This window comes from Psittacula echo (genome assembly GCF_963264785.1).
Source record: "Psittacula echo genome assembly, chromosome: 13".
Classification (NCBI taxonomy): domain Eukaryota; kingdom Metazoa; phylum Chordata; class Aves; order Psittaciformes; family Psittacidae; genus Psittacula; species Psittacula echo.
In genome coordinates, this window is record NC_137749.1 from 13,597,926 (window position 1) to 13,615,921 (window position 17,996).

Sequence of the window (17,996 nt, forward strand, 5' to 3'; positions counted from 1 at the left end):
CCAACGGGGAGGGGTCTGGCGTGGAGCCCCCCAGGGCCCCCCCGTTGTAGGGGACCCCACTCTCCTTCCCCCTGCGCTGGGGCCGGGCTCTGTCCCGGGGGTCCCCGCGCCCCCACGGGGTTGCGGCCCGGGGCGGGGCCGGGCCCATCCCCGGTGCCGGGGCGGAGCGGTGGCCCCGAGCGCTATAAAGCGGGCGGCAGAGGCGCCGGTGCCGCAGCGCAGACGGAGCAGCCATGAGCCTGCTGCTGGAGCCGCTGCTGGGCCCCCCGGGGGGGCTCCGCAAGGAGCCGGGCCGCGGCCCCCTGCGCTCCGCCGCCTCCAGCGGGTTCCACTCGTGGCCCGGGTCGGTGGTGCTGGGGCGGGCTCGGGGCCCGCCGGGCGGCGGCGGCAGCGCGGCCGCTTCCTCCACCGAGAGCCTGGACTCGATGAACGGCGAACCGCGGGTGCGGAACGAGAAGGAGCTGCTGCAGGTGCTGAACGACCGCTTCGCGGGTTACATCGAGCGGGTGCGGGCGCTGGAGCAGCAGAACCGGGCGCTGGCGGCTGAAGCGGAGGCGCTGCGGCAGCAGCAGGCGGGGCGCTCGGCCATGGGCGAGCTGTACGCGCGGGAGCTGCGCGACATGCGGGGCACGGTGCTGCGGCTGGGCGCGGAGCAGGGGCAGCTGCGCCTGGAGCGGTCGCGCCTGGTCGAGGACGTGGCCGCGCTGCGGGGCCGGCTGGAGGAGGAGGCGCGGCAGCGCGCGGAGCTGGAGGCGGCGGCCCGCGGGCTCGCCCAGCTCTCGGCGCAGGAGGAGCGGGCGCGGGGCCCGCTGGAGGAGCGCGCCCGGGCGCTGCGGGAGGAGGCGGATCTGCTGCGGCGGCAGCACCGGGCCGAGGTGGGAGCGCTGCTGCGGGAAGCCCGCGTGGAGCCCCCCGCAGAGCTCCCCGCCGCCCTGCGCCCCGGCGTCACCGCCGCGCTCCGCGACCTGCGCGCCCAGCTGGAAGGCACGGCGGCGCGCAGCACCCTGCAGGCAGAGGAGTGGTTCCGCGGTGAGTGCCCGTGTGCCCCCCCCCGCACCCCCATATCCCACCCTCACCCCAGCCCCGCAGCGTGCTTTTGGGGGGCTGGACCCCCTCTAAGGCTGCCCTTAGGGGTGTCCTATCCTCTGGAGCGAGGCCAGAGGGGTTGCAGCGCGCTGCAGTGGGGGGGATGCAGTGTCCTTGCTGCGCTGCAGGGTGGGGCACTACGAAAAGGGAGCACCGGGGCGGGCGCGGTTCAGCACCATGGACAGCGGGCATTCAGCACCGTGGACAGCGGCGCGCCCATGGGCGCAGCCGGGCAGCAGCAGGGGCTGTGCTGTGCCTGTGTCCCTCCCAATTCCCGTCCTCCTTACCCTTCGGAGGGGGGCCTGCAGGACACTGCGGCAACACCCCCACACACACACATACACACCCTGCCTCACCCCAGGGCAGTGGGTCCGGCCATGGCCGCGTGGGGCAATGGCACATGTATGGATCACAGCAGGAGCTGATGGGGTGCCCCGTGGATGCGCTGCACTGAAGGGTTTTTGAGGTGCCTGCAGCATCTCCTGTCCCCTTGCAGTGAGGCTGGACAAGCTCTCGGAGGTGGCCAAGGTGAACACGGACGCCATCCGCCTGGCGCAGGAGGAGATCTGCGAGTACCGGCGCCAGCTCCAGTCCAAGACCACCGAGCTGGAAGCGCTCAAAGGGACCCAGGAGTCCCTGGAGAGGCAGCGGCAGGACTCGGAGGAGCGCCATCATGCAGATGTCCTGTCCTACCAGGTAGGGCAGCAGCCTGGGTACCGGCCAGTGGGGAGGGACCTTCCAGCTGCTGGGGAGGAGCAGCTTTGAGGCTGATGCTTTGGTGTCAGAGCTGGTGAGGATCTGTGGCAAACCCTGCGGGTTGTGTCTAGAGCCAGCCTCTTCCAGCTCATCCTGGATGGAGCCATCCCTGCCTCTGCCTTTCTTTGACCTGCCCATGCTGTTGGTTCACACATGGCTCTGGTCACGTCTTGTGTCCCAGAGCTGGGATGCAAAGCCCAAAGGGGTCCCCATCAACCTCAGGCAGTGGTTTGGTGGCCACAGATGCACCCGAGCCCTAGAAACATTCCCACTCTTTGTCCCTGCCTTAGGCAGCTCTGGAAGGGGCTGGGGGCTCCACCAGGAATGGGGCAGCACCTGGAAACATCCCTTTCCCTCTGCATCTGCAAGGGGAGGTGGCTGCTGCCCCCCAGTGAGGGCACCCTGGTGCTGGGTGAGCCTGGAGACCAGGGCACTGTTTAGGGGTGCTCTGTGACACCCTGCATGAGGGGACTGTGCCCTCCCCATGGCACCAGTGGCTCTCCCTGCCCACAGGAAACCATCCAGCAGCTTGACAGCGAGCTGAGGAACACCAAGTGGGAGATGGCAGCTCAGCTCCGGGAGTACCAGGATCTGCTCAACGTCAAAATGGCCCTGGACATCGAAATTGCTGCCTACAGGTATGGGGTGGGCCCCTGGCACCGGTGTCCCTGGGGACACTCCTTGAGGGAGATGGAGCTGCAGGCCATGGCTGGCAGCTCCTGGGCATGGGATGAGGAGAGCAGCAATCACTGACTGCCCGACTCTGGTCTCGTCCTGGCAGGAAGCTCCTGGAAGGGGAGGAATACCGCATGGAGTCCGGCTTTGGGATGCTGTCCTTCCCCGAGGTGGTCCCCAAGGCCCCCAGCATCGCCACCAGCATCAAGGTGAAGAGCGAGGAGAAGATCAAGGTGGTGGAAAAATCCGAGAAGGAGACGGTGATTGTGGAGGAGCAGACGGAGGAAATCCAGGTGACTGAGGAGGTGACGGAGGAGGAGGAGGAGGCCGAGAAAGAGGCCGGAGAGGAGAAGGCTGAAGAGAAGGAGGAGGAGGAAGAGGAGGAAGCTGAAGCAGGGGGTGAAGAGGAGGAAGCTGAAGCAGGGGGTGAAGAGGAGGCCAAGTCCCCTGAGAAACCCAAGTCCCCCTCAAAGGAGGAGGCCAAGAGCCCAGCGGCTGCCAAGTCCCCTGAAAAGCCCCCAAGTCCCTCAAAGGAGGAGGCCAAGGCTCCCGCTGTGAAGCCCCCAGAGAAGCTTCCAATGCCCGCAAAAGAGGCCAAGAGCCCAGCAGTGAAGTCCCCAGAGAAGCCCCCAAGCCCCTCGAAGGAGGCCAAGCCCCCGGCAGTGAAGTCCCCAGAGAAGCCCCCAAGCCCCTTGAAGGAGGCCAAGCCCCCGGCAGTGAAGTCCCCAGAGAAGCCCCCAAGCCCCTCAAAGGAGGAGGTGAAGCCCCCGGCAGTGAAGTCCCCAGAGAAACCTCCAATACCCACAAAAGAAGAGGCCAAGCCCCCGGCAGTGAAGTCCCCAGAGAAGCCCCCAAGCCCTGCAAAGGAGGAGGCCAAGCCTGCGGCAGTGAAGTCCCCAGAGAAACCTGCCCCTCCACCAAAGGAGGAGGCCAAGGCCCCGGCTGCCAAGTCCCCAGAGAAGCCCTCACCCCCCTTGAAAGAAGAGGCCAAGGCCCCAGCAGTGAAGTCCCCAGAGAAACCTGCGGCCCCCTCCAAAGAGGAGGCCAAGCCCGCGGTGGTGAAGTCCCCAGAGAAGCCCCCAACCCCTTCCAAGGAGGAGGCCAAGACCTTGACCGTGAAGTCCCCTGTGAAGGAGGAGGCCAAGTCTCCGCAGAAGGAAGTGGCCCCAGCCAAGGAGCCCACCCCGGCCCCTCCAAAGGAGCCGAAAGCCCCTGTGAAAGAGGAGCAACCCAAGGAGACGAAGGCTTCCACCAAGCCCGGAGCTGAGGAAGCTCCCAAAAAGGATGCCCCAGCCAAGGGGGAGGAGAAGCCCAAGGAGAAGGCACCGGCGCCTGCAGCTCAGGAGGTGAAGGAGCCCACCAAACCAGCCCCCAAACCTGCGCGGGAAGGGAAAGCAGAGGAGGCAGCTCCCCCAAAACCACAGCCTGAGCCCAGCAAAGCGGCTGCGAAGCCAAAGGCTGAGGAGAAGGTGGAGGAGCCAAAGAAGGTGGAGGAGCCAAAGAAGAAGGTGGAGGAGCCTAAAGCTAAACCCAAAGATGAGCCCAAAGCCAGTAAAGACCCTGCCAAGGCTGAGGCCCCCTCCAGCAAGGAGGGCAAAGCCCCAGAGCCGGCTGTGGGGAAGAAATGAGCGGGGCCCTGGGCGCTGAGGAGCACCTCTGGGCACAGGAGCTGCTCTGCTCCTCACCAAGGGCCGGGCCAGCCTTGACCTTAGCACTACGTCCATGTGAGAGCCACAGCCCCGCGTGCCCTGCCCGAAGCTTCCCTAGCCCAGTGTGCCACGTGTAACACTTGAATATAACCCAGGAGAAGAGCCCCCAGCGCCCTTCTCCACCAAGTGCATTTATCTCATGTATGTGCAATGATGGATGAGTGCAATGCAGAGCTCAAGCTGCTTGAGAGGGGGCTGGTGGGGACAATTGTCCCTCTGAGCGGTGACCCGGGTGGCAACCGGCTTTGGTGGGAGAGGCTGGGTGCTATGGGACCGCTCACTGACACCCACGGGGCACCAGGAACCCCAGCCCACTGTTGTTTGCTTCCTGTGCAATAACCAAATACAGTGCTTACAGAGATGCCCTGGCTCTGCTGGCTCCTCTTTCGGGGGAGGAGGAGGAAGGGGTGGTGGAGGAAGGTGGGAAAGCCTGGGTGGGATGCTGGGATGTGGCACACGCGGTTGGAGGTGGCTTGGGGTGATCCCTGTGGCAAACCCAGCCCGCAGCAGGCAGAGGAGCCTGTGTCCTGGTGGGCTGGAGGCAGGGTCAGCCCCTGCTCCCCACAAAGGATTGCAGTGGGGTTTGAGCTTCCTTCTCTTGCTAAAGCACAACTTCAGGGGGCTGGGGGGGCCTGGGTTCATGCTGCAGGGGCTGAATGGGAGCAGGGAGAGGGGCTGGCGGCCTCCCTGGGGGGGAAGTTGCTTGCAGGGAAGAAGGGGAGAGGAGGAAGGGACAAGGACCTTGGCAGTGAGGAGAGAGCCCCACCTCTGCCAGCCTGGCTGTGGGACAGGCCCCACCTCCCTGTCCCCATACAGGTGAGCTGGGGTGCAGGGGTCCCCCCCAGCCCCTCACACAATGCAGGGAGGTCCTGAAGCCCCTCTGCAGCGTCAGGGTTGTGCTGAGTCAGCAAGGAGCCAGCACAAGGACAGGCTGGGGCTGCAGTGCAGGCTCTGCAAAAGGGCTATTTTTAGCTATGTCAGTTTTTAGCTATCTCAGTTCCACGGTCCCAAGGCCCTGCAGCAGGCAGGCAGGGAGGGCAGGAGGCAGGCAGCGTGCCAGGCAAGGGGATGCACCAGCAGCACCAGAGCCTGGGGCTTGCTGCGGCCCCCGTGGGTCCCTCAGCACAGACAGGGCCCCCACACGCTGCTTCCTTTCACTGTTTAATCCCTTTGGCTACAAAACCCTTCAATGAAACTCAAAACCTTGGAGAAGAAACTGCCCAGGGTGGGATGGGGACACTCAGCGATGGCTGAAGAACCCCTGGGGGTAGTTGAACTTGAAGGGCTTCAGGCGCAAGGGTCCCCTGCAAGAGAAGAGGGAGAGGCTGAGCACAGCAGGCAGGAAGCCCACAGCAGCTAAAGGAGAGGCTCCAGCTGAGGCAAGGCTGTGCTCTAGGGGCCAGCAGTGCCACCATAGCCCTGCCCGGACTCAACCCATAGCCAGGGTCCCTCCTGGCCCTGGGCTCTCACCTGACCAGGCGCAGACACATCTTCTCCTGGGGGAACTCCTTGGGCCCCTCCACGCTGGTGTCGTGGGGCTCTGTCTCCAGGTACACATCCAGCACCATGCACAGCCGCTGCAGCTGGTTGGTGAGGAGCTGGTGGCCAGGTTTGGGCCCCCACAGCTCCTTGTAGTTCACATTGACCTCACTCTCCATGGCCTGGAAGAGGGAGCGATTGAGACAGTGCAGGTTTGGGTCTCTGCCACAGCCAGCAGGTCTCCGGGGCCTGCCCTGGCCCCCAGCTCACCCCAGTGGCTTCCCTATGGACACAGAACTGCTGGGAACACCCCCAAAAGCCCAGCAGTTCTCCGGCCTCCTCTCCCCAAGCCCACGTTACCCGAATGTTGTCATCGTTGCTGCCCGTGCGCTCTCCTTTCCAGTTGAGGCAGAGGCTGAAGATAGGCGGCAGCGTGGAGTAACCGGGGTTCAGGACCACGGCTGCCTGAAGCTTGGCTGGGAAGGGCAGGGAAGAAACATCACCCATGGGGGCATCCACTGCGGGAGGCAGAAGTTGCCAGGGGAAGGAAAGCCCTTACCTGTTCCCCTTTCGATCAGGGCCATGTAGTAGAGGTGAGTGTCTTCAGCCAAGCCAGCCTCGATCACATCCTTAGTGTAGGGCAGCTCCTGTGAGGAGAGACAAGAGGAACGAGGAGGTGTTGGCACCATGCAGGAGATGGAAGGGATGAAGGAACCCAGCCTCATGCTCAGCACCTACCGCATAGTCCTCATAGGGGATGGCAGTCCACTTCACCAGGCGTGAGACAACCTTGGTCGGGAAGAGATGCTGGCACTCGCTGGAGACGGGCACCACACCGTGCTCTGGAACCAAGGACAAGGCTCCCTGAGCAGGGCAGGGCTGGGGACAAGGCTCTGCCACTGTCCTGCAGGAGGGATGCTCCAAACCCAGGCCCTGAGGACACCGTTATCCTTCTGAGAGATGCCCAGAGTGAAGCAGTGGAGGCGTGGGTCACCTCCCACCACAGCCCAGATCCATTCCCAGGGCAGGGATGGCCAGTCCCAAAGGGGTGCTGGGCTCTGAGAGGGGGCACAGCCTTCCTCTCCCGCCCACAACAGGGCAGCCCCCACAGCCCCTGCGGACAGAAGGAATGGCTGGGAATGGAGGGTGGCACCATGCAGGGTGGCACGAGTCAGGTCTCCTCTGCAGGAGGACCCTGCTGCCACAGCCCCTGTCCCCAGGGCACTCACCCAGTGATGCAAACTGCTTGTGGAGAGCCAGGCGGGACTGCAGCCTCGAGCGCAGCAGCTTCACCGTCAGCTCCATGTGGCTGGCACTCAGCGTGTTGTCAGCAGTGACTGTGTGCTGCGGGCAGGAGGGGCTGTCACCGTCACAGCAGCCTGTGTCCTCCAGGGACACCCACCCAGCCGCCCGGACCAGCCCAAGTCACTGCTCAGTGCCTGCAACAGGGCTCAGACTGTCACACGTGGCAGATAAAGCACATTGGGGTGGCCCCGTTGCAGACTGCCCCGTGGTTTGGGAGCAACAGGACATGACAATTGTCCCCAGAGCCTTCCCAAACCCCACCTCGACGTTCCAGTGGGGAGGAGAAGGAGGTGTGATGTACCTGAGGCTGATCCTTGGGGAAATGCAGCCCCCCCAGCTTCTGCACCCACACGTAGGGGTGCCCCAGCTCTGTCACGTAGTCGCTCAAGGTCAGGATGCTGTGGGGGCAACAAGGAAGGGTTGTGGCACCCCAGAGCACTCCCTGCCTGGGAGGCAGCTGGAGGGAGCACCCCAGGGTCCTGTGAACCCACCCAGTGCCAACTGGCAGGACACTGGCTTCCTGGCCAGCGAGGGACACGCTGGGTGAAGCTGCCCCCATTGTGTGGGGCAGGGCCCCACTCACCCCACTTTGTCGAACTGGAACTGGTTGGCCGGGTTGGGCGTTTTCCTCCCGTGGTCTCCTGGGTAGAGGCAGTTGAGGATGGAGTCTGGGGAGAGCAGGTCGCTGGTGGGAAAAGGGGAGAGAGGAGTCAGCAGCAGCCGGTGCTCCCCGTCCCGCTGGCGCGGCCCCTGACAGGCTCTGAGCCCAGCAAAGGGGATTATGAGCTCCACGAGGTGGGTTTGAAGACCATGAATGGCTTTTCCCTGATTTCACTCCAAAAGGAGACCTGTCTCCTCCCTGGCTGTGAAAGCACAGGGCATCAGCTCCCCTCTTCCCAGGAGGCTGCTCACTCCAGTGCATTAACTCCCATGGAACCCCACTGATGCACAGGGGAAGCATCACCAGCACAGGCAGGGCACAGCCTGATGCCTGTTTGCCACCCAACAGGCTTAAGCAGAGGAATTCGGCTTCATGAAATCCAATTCTTCACCTCTGACTGCACTCACAAGCCTGACCAAGCATAAAGAGCTGGAATTCGGGCTTTGGCTCAAGTTGCAACCTCCCTGGCCAAGTGCTTCGAGGGAGGGAGCACCCTGCAGAGAGACTCTAACCGCTGCCATGGGGAGCTGGGGTACCTACAGGGAGAAGAGAACACCAAGAGGTGCTTTCTGTATGGGACAGGCTGGGAGGCAGCACTTGCTCCCAGGTACACCCAGACCAGCCTCTCCCACCTCCCTCTTCCTCAGGCACCTCCTCCTGGCCTGGGATTGCCCCTGGAGAGCTGGCAGCTCTCTGGGCAGGCTCCCATTGCAGCTATTCCTCACACAAATCAGGCTCCAGCGCGCTCCGGGGAGCACAGGGAGAGGCAGCCACATCTCTGGTGCTCAAGACAAGGTGACCTGCAGAGTGAGCAGGGACTGGGAGCTGCCAGGCACAGGCTGCAGGAGGGAGGAGAACAGTTTGGCTGCAAGAGCATGACAGAAACAGGAGAGGTTCTCCCTCAGCTCCTGACAAGTCTGGCACCACTTCCCTAAGACATTCCCAAGCTCTCTGCCACTGGCTTGGGACAGAGGGAGAGGAGAAGGATGCTGCCTGTGCTGCAGCAGCCTGGCAGGGCTCCTGGAGCTAAAGGGAAGGATAGCACAGGGCAGAGGATGAGCAAGGTGAAAAGCCTCCCTGGAGGCAGGGATGGAGCTGTGCTCTTTTGGGTCTCCTTTAGCCAGCAAAGGCCAAGCCAGGAGAGCATCTCCTTACCCGGCACTGACGGCAGTTGTCATCTCAACAGCAGTGGCCACCTTGGCTTTCACCGTCATGACGTTGAGGTTCATCAGGTAGTAGAAGGTCAGATGAAGCACGTTCTCATCTGCACCAACAGAGGAGGGTCGTTGTTGTTGTCTGCTCTAGCTTGGAGCTCTGCAGAGGGGATCTATGTGCCCCTCTGCTGGGACAACAGCAATGGGGCAGCCAGGGTCCCAGGCTGGTGCTGAGTCACTCCCTGTGTGCTGTCACCCATCCATCACCAGCCCTGCTTACCCTTGCACTTGAGGTCAACCGTGACAGACAAGGGGTGGCGCTTGAGCATCTCCTTGCGCTTGTCATCCAGCTGCACCCCCAGGGTGGGCCTGCGCCGCTTCTGGGGTGGAACAGAGCTGTCAGACCCCCCCCTGCTGCTCAGGGCCCACCCTCCTCTCCCACTGCTCCTTCCCCCGGTCTCCATCCCCAATCCCCAGCACTGCAGGCACTGAGCAGCCTGGGGAAGAAGGGAGCAGGAAACCCCCACCCTGCTGCAGGGTGAGGACAAAGCAGGATGGTTCCTGCCATTCCTCCAGCCTCCAGGAGCTTCCCCATCCCTGTGAGATGAGGACGAGGACCTGGTGGCCCCACAAGCTTCCCCATCGCATGGAGCAGAAGCCAAGGGTCTTCCCTTTGCCCTTCCCCACAGCAAGAGGCCAAGATACCAGGCACTGCTGCTGGGTGGTGAGGAGTGGTGGCACAGATCTCCTTGGGCTTGTATGCTGGGGACAGCCAGTGCCTACAGCCTCCAACCCTAAAGCTAGACCTAAATGTCCACCCAGGGGAGCACCATGGTGCAGAGTTCAGCTCAATGCTTCTGCCAGACAGCAGGGAATGGACCTGGATCCCTCCAGGCTGGACTCCAGCCTCCAGCCCCAGGCTATTTATACAAAGTGGAGCAGCTCCAGCCAGAGCTGCTGGGTGGGATGTGAGTGTGGTAGAACACAGAGCCCTGGCTCTCCTTCATCTGGGACAAGAACTGGGCATGGCACCTCTCTTCTCCCAAGGAATGGCTGGATTTGACTCAGTGCACCTCCACATGTGCTCACAGCACCCAGGGACCAGCTCCTGCAGCATGTCCCCGTTACCAGGCACAGCTCAGTTTGCCCATGGTGTCACCACAGGGTGACAGTGCTCTCCCTTACCGTGGTCTGCTCCTCTTCAGCATCAGAATCGCTTTCATCATCTGTGCAGAGAGAGGGGAGTCAGCAGGGACTGCCTGGGCTCAGCAGCTTCCCCACAACCAGCGGCAGTGCCAGCCCCTTCTGCAAGAGCCCAGCTCCCCCAGGCACCACTGTTCCTGCAAAGCAGGGCCCTGGCAGGATGCAGACACCCAGAACCCATGCCCAGTGCCAGGGCTCACTCTAACAGGATGTGAGCATCAGTCTGCAGGGAGGAGCTGGGGATGGAGGGGATCAGGTGCCAGGGACTGTGGCCAGCAGCTCTGACACTGCACCATTTCATCACCCACCTGCTTCTCTACCCGACCCTCTGCCTGCAGAGAGGCAACACCACCCCAACTCACCCTGCGAGTCCTCAGGCGGCTTGTACAAGGCTTTGGCTTCCTCTACATTCCCTTCAATGGCCACCACGAGCTTCTTATCTACAGAGGAGACACAAAAACCAAGCTAGGAACGCCCCCCTTCTGTCTGGGCAAGGCACTTGGCAGAAGCTCCCACTCGCCTATGGTGAAGAAAGCTCAAAGGAAGGGCCAGAGGGAAGAGGTCGCTGTCCAGGGGCTCTATGGGGGCACTGCAGGGCTGGATCTCCTGGGAAGGATGGGGTCAGAGGAGGGAAAATGCTGGGGTTTGAGGGACTGGCCCTGGAAACCACGAAGGTCAAATCTTTATGAACCCCCCAAGAGGGGCTGGGAGCAGGGAGCCAGGAGCTGTCACTGTGGCCACAGATTAGCAGGCACCTGGTGTGGCCCCAAGTGCACAGCGTGGTCCTTCCATGCTCCTCTGCAGCTTCCACACTGCACTACGGCATCCCAAGGGGATTCCTGGGCCTTGCTGGGAAATCCCTCCCCACTCCGGGAAGCTTCCGAAAGCCCCTCAAAACACAAAGCTGCTGAAGGGGATGAAGGGTCTCAGGTGAGCTGTGGGAAGGACAAAGCTCTGCAGTCACCAGCACCCATGGGTGGCACAACCCAGCATCCACCCCACAGCGTGACAGTTCTTGGGAGGCCACATCAGCACTGAGCCAGCTTGCAGGGATGTCCCTGCTGACCTTGGGAAGGGGGCAGAGTGGGAAGGCAGCTTCCCAAGCAGTTCTTCCAGCGAGGGAGCTGAGCAAACAAGGTTTCAAATGCTGCTGCCTCACTGTGCCTGCCCACGGGGCCACCCTGATGCTCTGTGCTCAGCAGAATCTGGCAGCAGAGCAGATGGGATCAAACACTTCTTGTGTTGGGGCCCCCAGCACAAGGACGTGGAGCTGTTGGAGCGAGGCCAGAGGAAGCCATGGGGATGCTGCGAGGGCTGGAGCAGCTCTGCTCTGGAGCCAGGCTGAGAGAGCTGGGCTGGGGCAGCCTGGAGAAGAGAAGGCTCCTGAAGGGGAGACCTGAGAGCAGCTCCAGTGCCTCAAGGGGCTGCAGGAAACCTGGAGAGGGGCTTGGGACAAGGGCCTGTAGGGACAGGCCAAGGGGAATGGCTTGAACCTGCCAGAGGGGAGACTGAGCTGAGCTCTTAGGCAGAAGCTCTTCCCTGTGAGGGTGCTGAGGCGCTGGCCCAGGGTGCCCAGAGAAGCTGTGGCTGCCCCATCCCTGGCAGTGTTCAAGGCCAGGTTGGACACAGGGGCTTGGAGCAAGCTGCTCCAGTGGAAGGGGTCCCTGCCCGTGGCAGGGGTTGGAACTGGAGGAGCTTTAAGGTCCCTTCCAACACCATGACCCTATGAAAACAAGCATCCCTGAAGCAGTGCTTTCTGCAAGCAGGAGTTAAATCCATCCCACTGGGGGGAAGTTTCGCCCCCAGCTGGTGACAGCCCCTCAGGGTGTCCCTGAGGACTGTGCCCCCCTTGACACTCACCACAGGCCTGACCATAGGCACTGGCTTGAACAAAGAGGACGTAGAGAGGCGGCGGGAGGTGTCGGGCTGTCTCGTACTGCTTGTGTGCCTGGTCGAAGGGCATGAAGAGATACTCCTGGACAGGCAGGGAGGCCTTGGGGGGACAAGAGTCAACCTTCACCACCGGGAATGGAACAGCTCCTCTGCCTCACCCCCCTTTGCCATGAGACTGGAAACCAGCACAGCAGCCGTGGTGCAGGGTTAAACACAGCCATGGGCACGGCAAGCCCCCAGGGGAGGGCTGGCAGCTCTCCTTGCTGGAAAACTTCTGGATCTGAAAATAACCCAGTTCCTTCTCCTGTTCTTCCCTCCCAGGGCAACCACAAGGGGCCGGAACTGCGTGTGACTCTCCAGGGAAAGGCCCATTTAACAGCTCCTCCATCCGCAGCTCCGCAGGAATTGCCGCATAAACACGGATGCTCCGGAGGAGTCCTGGCAGGAGGCAGATCCACCCCTGGGCCACCGGGACTGCGATGCCTCCAGAGCAGAGCCAGCCCCGGTGTTGCACCTCTTCAACACAGCCCTTGGGTGTTCTCCCACTCCTATGGGGCTCCAGTACCTGCATGATGCTGTTGAGCCGAGGCTGGAGGCTGCTCAGATATTCCTTCTTCACCTCGATCTCCTTCAGGATCTTCTCCTTGCTGGTCAGGCATTCCTTGTACTTCTCTGCCAGCCTGGGGGTAGGAATTGGTTATCACCACAGAGCACAGCTACAGAGCCTGCCCCAGCTCTCCTGACCTGACCAGTCACTGCAGGCACCAGGAGAGCTCAGACACGGGGACAAAGAGCTCTAAGACCAAGGGCAAGTGGGAGAGAAAGGAACCGATCAGAGCTGGAAAGCAAACGGGGAGAGGAAATGGAAGCCTGGCCTCAAGCTGTGCTCTGAGGAGGGACGGCAGCTGGATATTCCTGCGCAGATCCACTCCCAGGCAGCCTCACCATGCTGATGGAGCCCTGCTGAACCCACCGAGTTCCTCAAGAGGCTTCTCCACATCAAGTCCTTCCAGTTAACTCCCGAGAGCTGAGGTTTAGCACACAGCAAGCGCTCCAGGAGCTGGTGAAAGCCCAGGAAAACTCATGCTCCCCATGGCCCTGCAAGCCCTGGACACCCTCGTGTATAGGGAGAAAGTGCTAAATCTCCTTATTGCTGCTGCTGACAAACCCTTGCCTGGCAGGAGCAGGGCCAGCTGAGCATGAACATGCTGCCCAGGACAAGCAGTGTGGTGAGGCTCATGCTCCTATGAGGACCCCACGGGACAAGAGCACCCACAGTGGGGATGACCCCAGCTCCAAGAGGGAGCAACAGACCTGGCACTGCAGGACTGAAACGCTGCTGTTTCCAAGCACAGCTTTGCTTGTGTGGGGTCAACGCGTGCCCCCCTCCCCGAGGCTCCTCCCAACCCAAATCCCTTCCTGCCCCCGGCCACAGCTCAGCCACAGCAGCGCTGTGCAGGCAGCTCCCCACTGTGGCAAGAGTCAGGAGCACAGGCAGGAGCAGCGGCAGCACCGGAGCCAGGCTGGCTTCCCTCAGCTCCCCGCAGGCATCACTTTGCCCTGCATGGCACATGTGGTGGAACCAGGTTCTGAATGGCAGCGTGTAACCACCCACCCTTCACTATCACCTCTGCAGCGGGTGGCATCCCCAGTCCTTGCTGCAAGAGCTTCCAAAGGGACACCAAGGAAACATCAAGTTATTGAATCCCAGCCTGGTTTGGGTTGGAAGGGACCTTAAAGCTCCTCCAGCTCCAACCCCTGCCACGGGCAGGGACCCCTTCCACTGGAGCAGCTTGCTCCAAGCCCCTGTGTCCAACCTGGCCTTGAACACTGCCAGGGATGGGGCAGCCACAGCTTCTCTGGGCACCCTGGGCCAGCGCCTCAGCACCCTCACAGGGAAGAGCTTCTGCCTTATCTCCAACCTGAACTTCCCCTGTTTCACTTTGAACCCATCACCCCTTGTCCTATCGCTACAGTCCCTAATGAAGAGTCCCTTTCCTCATCCTTGTAGCCCCCTTCAGACACTGGAAGCTGCTCTGAGGTCTCCATGCAGCTTCTCTTCTCCAGGCTGAGCAGCCCCAATGTTCTCAGCCTGCCTTTGTATGGGATCAAAATTCATGGCATCAAATTCATTTTCACCCCTTGGTGCTCAAGAGCTGGTGCTGATGTTCACTGCCCTGGTGAGAACACGTGGGCTGCTCTGGAGAGCCAGGACACCTTCACTGCCATCACCCAGGCCTTGGGGCATCCCTTGTGCTGGTTTGGAGGTTGCTCCACTCCCAGCATCCCAGGACTCTCCCTCATCAGGCACATGGAAGAAACTCCCTCATCTATGATACAAGAATCCCACCAAGCCCAGCTCCCCACAGAGCGAATCCCCACACCAAGGGCTCAGTTACACAATGAATGTCCCTGGTTCTACACCATGTTGAGTGGTTGCTAACACCTCCGTCACCCACAGCTGCTTCAGCCCCGACACCAGCCCCAGACACCACTGCCCCACCTCTTGCGCTGCTCCAGCTCCCAGTCCAGGCGGGCCAGTGTCTGCTGGTGGGGCTCGGACAGGGTGATTGCAGGGCGGCTGATTTCAGGGGGGGCCTCTTGGTAGAACTCCTCCAGGCTCACCAGCTCGATCTCCTCATGCTTTGACCTGCGAGAGCAGATGGATCAGATCAGGAAAAGGTGGGAAATGCTGCAGCACAGCCCAATTCAACCATGGCTCACAGGGCAGTGCTCAATGACAACACCCTGTGCACCACCTTTACTCTGGGAACACAGAATCCCAGCCTGGTTTGGGTTGGAAGGGACCTTAAAGCTCCTCCAGCTCCAACCCCTGCCACGGGCAGGGACCCCTTCCACTGGAGCAGCTTGCTCCAAGCCCCTGTGTCCAACCTGGCCTTGAACACTGCCAGGGATGGGGCAGCCACAGCTTCTCTGGGCACCCTGGGCCAGCGCCTCAGCACCCTCACAGGGAAGAGCTTCTGCCTAAGAGCTCAGCTCAGTCTCCCCTCTGGCAGGTTCAAGCCATTCCCCTTGGCCTGTCCCTACAGGCCCTTGTCCCAAGCCCCTCTCCAGGTTTCCTGCAGCCCCTTTAGGCACTGGAGCTGCTCTGAGGTCTCTCCTTCAGGAGCCTTCTCTTCTCCAGGCTGAACCAGCCTGGACAGTACTGGAGAAACCCCATCTCTCCTGTGTGGTGGCATCTGGAGCACCCGCTCTCCTCCCACAAGAGCCTGAGGCAACATGGGAAGTGATGCCCAACACTGGAGGCCTCCACCCCACCTCAGACACCCCACGGCTCCCTCTCCTTCCCGACCAAACTCACTTGAACTCCAGGCACTTGGTGATCTCCTTCTGCAGGTGCATCACCTCATAGAGCAGGTTCTGGAGCTGCAGGTGATACGCGTCCACCTTCTGCTTTGCCTGCAACACAGACATGGCCAGAGCAGGGGATGAAGCTCTGCTGCCTTCCTAATACACCCCACAGGAGTCACCAAGCCCCCTCTCACCATACAGCAGGTTTTAGGCTGTGTAACTACTCGGTTTGGGGGAGAAAAAGGCATCTTCAAGGGCTGAGAAAGCAAATGATCGTGACATTGAAGCGATTGTGCTCCCTGCCAGCACAAGGCACAGAGCAGGGCAGGCCTGCTGGGCCGCACAGGCTGAGTCCCCTCCTGTCCCCGGGCCGCAGTGTCTGCAGCAGCACAATGGAACAGTGTTCACACACTGAAGAGCTCTCAGAGCTCTGGGTAAGGAGCTTTGGGGTCAATTGTATTCACATTCCTCAGGCCTGCAGCACACCAGGCTCTTGAGACGGAGCTTTCTGACTTCCCTTTCTATTGCAGACAGAAGCAATGAGAGCTCCTTGGCTGTTCATCAGCATCGCGGCTTCTGCTGCACTACAGAAGAGTCTCTCAAACCCCACATCCCTGCTGCTGCTCAGCTCCTCCTGAACAGGGGATCGCCCCTGCGTGTGTAACCCGGACCGGCCGGATGCACGCGGTCCCAGCCCGCAGCCCCTGTGCACCTCGTGGGTCTGGTCTCTGCCCTTCTTGAGGCGGATGTGAGCCAGGCGGTTCAGCTTCTTCAGCGTCATGAAGTGGACGCAGCTCTGGACGCGCCGCTCGTCGATCTCGGCAGCCTGGGTGTGAGGAGGGAGGGGTGTGAGGCACAGGAGCCCCTCTGCTGCACGCGCTTCCCGCAGGGCCGCTCCAAAGGGGACTATGGGGGAGCCATGACTTGTGTCACCCCACTGCCAGGCTCAGATGCCCTGCTGGAAGTAACCTAAGAGGGGTGTGGGCTCGCTTCTGGAGGAGATGGAGCCTGAAGCACTCACCCTGCCATAAGGAGGCTGGTTCCAGCCCAAGCCTGCCCCAGCCATGGCGGGGCTGGTGACCCGCACAGGACAGTGAGCACCCAGCCAGCCCCACTGCGGTCAGCCTGGCCTCAATTCCTGCCCCACAGCCCCCTCCATGCGCTGCAGGAGACCAGGAACTCAGTGACTGTGACCTCTGCCCGGGCAAAGGCCAAACTGAGCTCAATGGGGGTGTATGCTGCAGGGGGGGCTGCTCCACTTCCATGAGGGCTCCTGCTCTCTCAGGTTAATGGAAAACACCAAAGAGCAAAACACACGGAACCAAGCCCCGAGGCTTCTCCTCCTTACGTTGTCCTTGATGCCCCGGCTCTTCAGCTCCTGGATCTCCGCCATGAGCCGCTGAAGCTCCTGGCAGGTCTCTCTGTAGAGCTCGTAGTCTTTGATGGGGTCCCGGAGGTCCACCTCGCACTCCTCGCTGTAGTACCGGAGGTCCTGCAGGGGCAGAGAGCAGGGCCTGAGCCTCCCTCCTCCCGCCGCCCCTGCACAGGGACTGGGACACAAACCAGGGCTCAATTCCCGCCTCTGGCCATGAATCCCACGGCCAGGACTCAGGTAACCCCAGACACAAACACCGGGAGGCTCAGGCTGTCTTTCATGGAGTTACTGTGACCTTAAACTGGTACCTGCCCTGCACCAGTGCATCCACAGGACCCATGGGGAACGAAATCACTTCTCCAGCCCTTATTCCCCTTTGGCTGAACCCAAATTTCCCCATAGAACCATAGAATGGTTTGGGTTGGAAGGGACCTTAAAGCTCCTCCAGCTCCAACCCCCTGCCACGGGCAGGGACCCCTTCCACTGGAGCAGCTTGCTCCAAGCCCCTGTGTCCAACCTGGCCTTGAACACTGCCAGGGATGGGGCAGCCACAGCTTCTCTGGGCACCCTGGGCCAGCGCCTCAGCACCCTCACAGGGAAGAGCTTCTGCCTTATCTCCAACCTGAACTTCCCCTGTCTCAGTCTGAACCCATCACCCCCTGTCCTATCCCTGCAGCCCCCTCCCCAGCATCCTTGCTCACAGAAGCGTTCTAAGGCACCGTGCAAGCCCTGAGGGACCCTTCAGCCCTGTGCTCACTCTCCCTGTGTCTCCACATGAACTCCTCGAGGAGTCCTGAAGGCGATGGAAACAGGTCTGGAAGCTCAGTGTTTCAGAGGCGTTGGAGCTGTCTTGGATGGGCCTCAGCTCCCCAAAGGGGAGGATAAAGCCAGCAAGGGGATGAGCTCAGCGCAGCAGTGCCCTGCTGTAGCGGGGGGGGGCGGCCGGGGCCCTACCTGGTCCCCATCGCCTTTGCCCCTCTTGCCCTCCGGCGGGGCCCCGTCCGTGCGGATCACTTTGGGCTTCCTCTTCTTGCTGGACTCCGAGGACATGGCGCTGCCGGGCTGCGGGAGGGGAGGCAAAGCTGCTGCCATGGGGGCAAAGCCACTGGGAGCAGGGCCATTGGGACCCCGCACACCGGGGCCTCTGCCCCCCCGAGCCCCACAGACCCCGCACACCGGGGCCTTCACCCCACCGAGCCCCACAGACCCCGCACACCGGGGCCTTCGCCCCCCCGAGCCCCACAGACCCCGCACAATGAGGCCTTCGCCCCCCCGAGCCCCACAGACCCCGCACACCGGGGCCTTCGCCCCACCGAGCCCCACAGACCCCGCGCACCGGGGCCTTCGCCCCCCCGAGCCCCACAGACCCCGCACACCGGGGCCTTCGC

General features: G+C 62.0%; 2 protein-coding genes across 2 annotated transcripts; one reads left to right on the plus strand and one right to left on the minus strand.

Annotated features, from left to right (window-relative positions):
• Positions 1-233: 233 nt before the first annotated feature.
• Positions 234-4,145, plus strand: NEFH (neurofilament heavy chain; the record flags this gene model as incomplete). The annotated part of the gene is made up of 4 exons (XM_080629014.1): positions 234-1,029; positions 1,583-1,782; positions 2,356-2,480; positions 2,624-4,145. 4 exons carry the CDS (start codon positions 234-236, stop codon positions 4,143-4,145), a joined length of 2,643 nt encoding a protein of 880 aa, XP_080485140.1.
• A 1,242-nt stretch (positions 4,146-5,387) lies between these two features.
• On the minus strand, positions 5,388-17,765 carry THOC5 (THO complex subunit 5). Its single transcript, XM_080628545.1, has 19 exons — positions 17,563-17,765; positions 16,582-16,725; positions 15,946-16,059; positions 15,244-15,341; positions 14,425-14,571; positions 12,487-12,601; positions 11,889-12,021; positions 10,391-10,468; positions 10,011-10,051; positions 9,106-9,205; positions 8,827-8,935; positions 7,594-7,695; positions 7,312-7,408; positions 6,935-7,049; positions 6,444-6,547; positions 6,265-6,352; positions 6,066-6,181; positions 5,697-5,887; positions 5,388-5,530 (listed from the first exon to the last, which is right to left on the minus strand). The coding sequence occupies exons 1-19, from the start codon at positions 17,698-17,700 to the stop codon at positions 5,467-5,469; spliced, it is 2,094 nt and encodes a 697-aa protein (XP_080484671.1). The 5' UTR covers positions 17,701-17,765; the 3' UTR covers positions 5,388-5,466.
• Between the last annotated feature and the right edge of the window lie 231 nt (positions 17,766-17,996).

Coding starts and splice junctions, on each gene's coding strand:
- THOC5 (XM_080628545.1), bottom strand. CDS start 17,700: ATGGCAGCAGCTTTGCCTCCCCTCCCGCAGCCCGGCAGCGCCATGTCC. Junction 10,469..11,888: donor TGCCTATGGTCAGGCCTGTG/GTGAGTGTCAAG, acceptor TCTCCTCTGTAG/ATAAGAAGCTCGTGGTGGCC. Junction 6,182..6,264: donor CCTGATCGAAAGGGGAACAG/GTAAGGGCTTTC, acceptor TGCCCTTCCCAG/CCAAGCTTCAGGCAGCCGTG.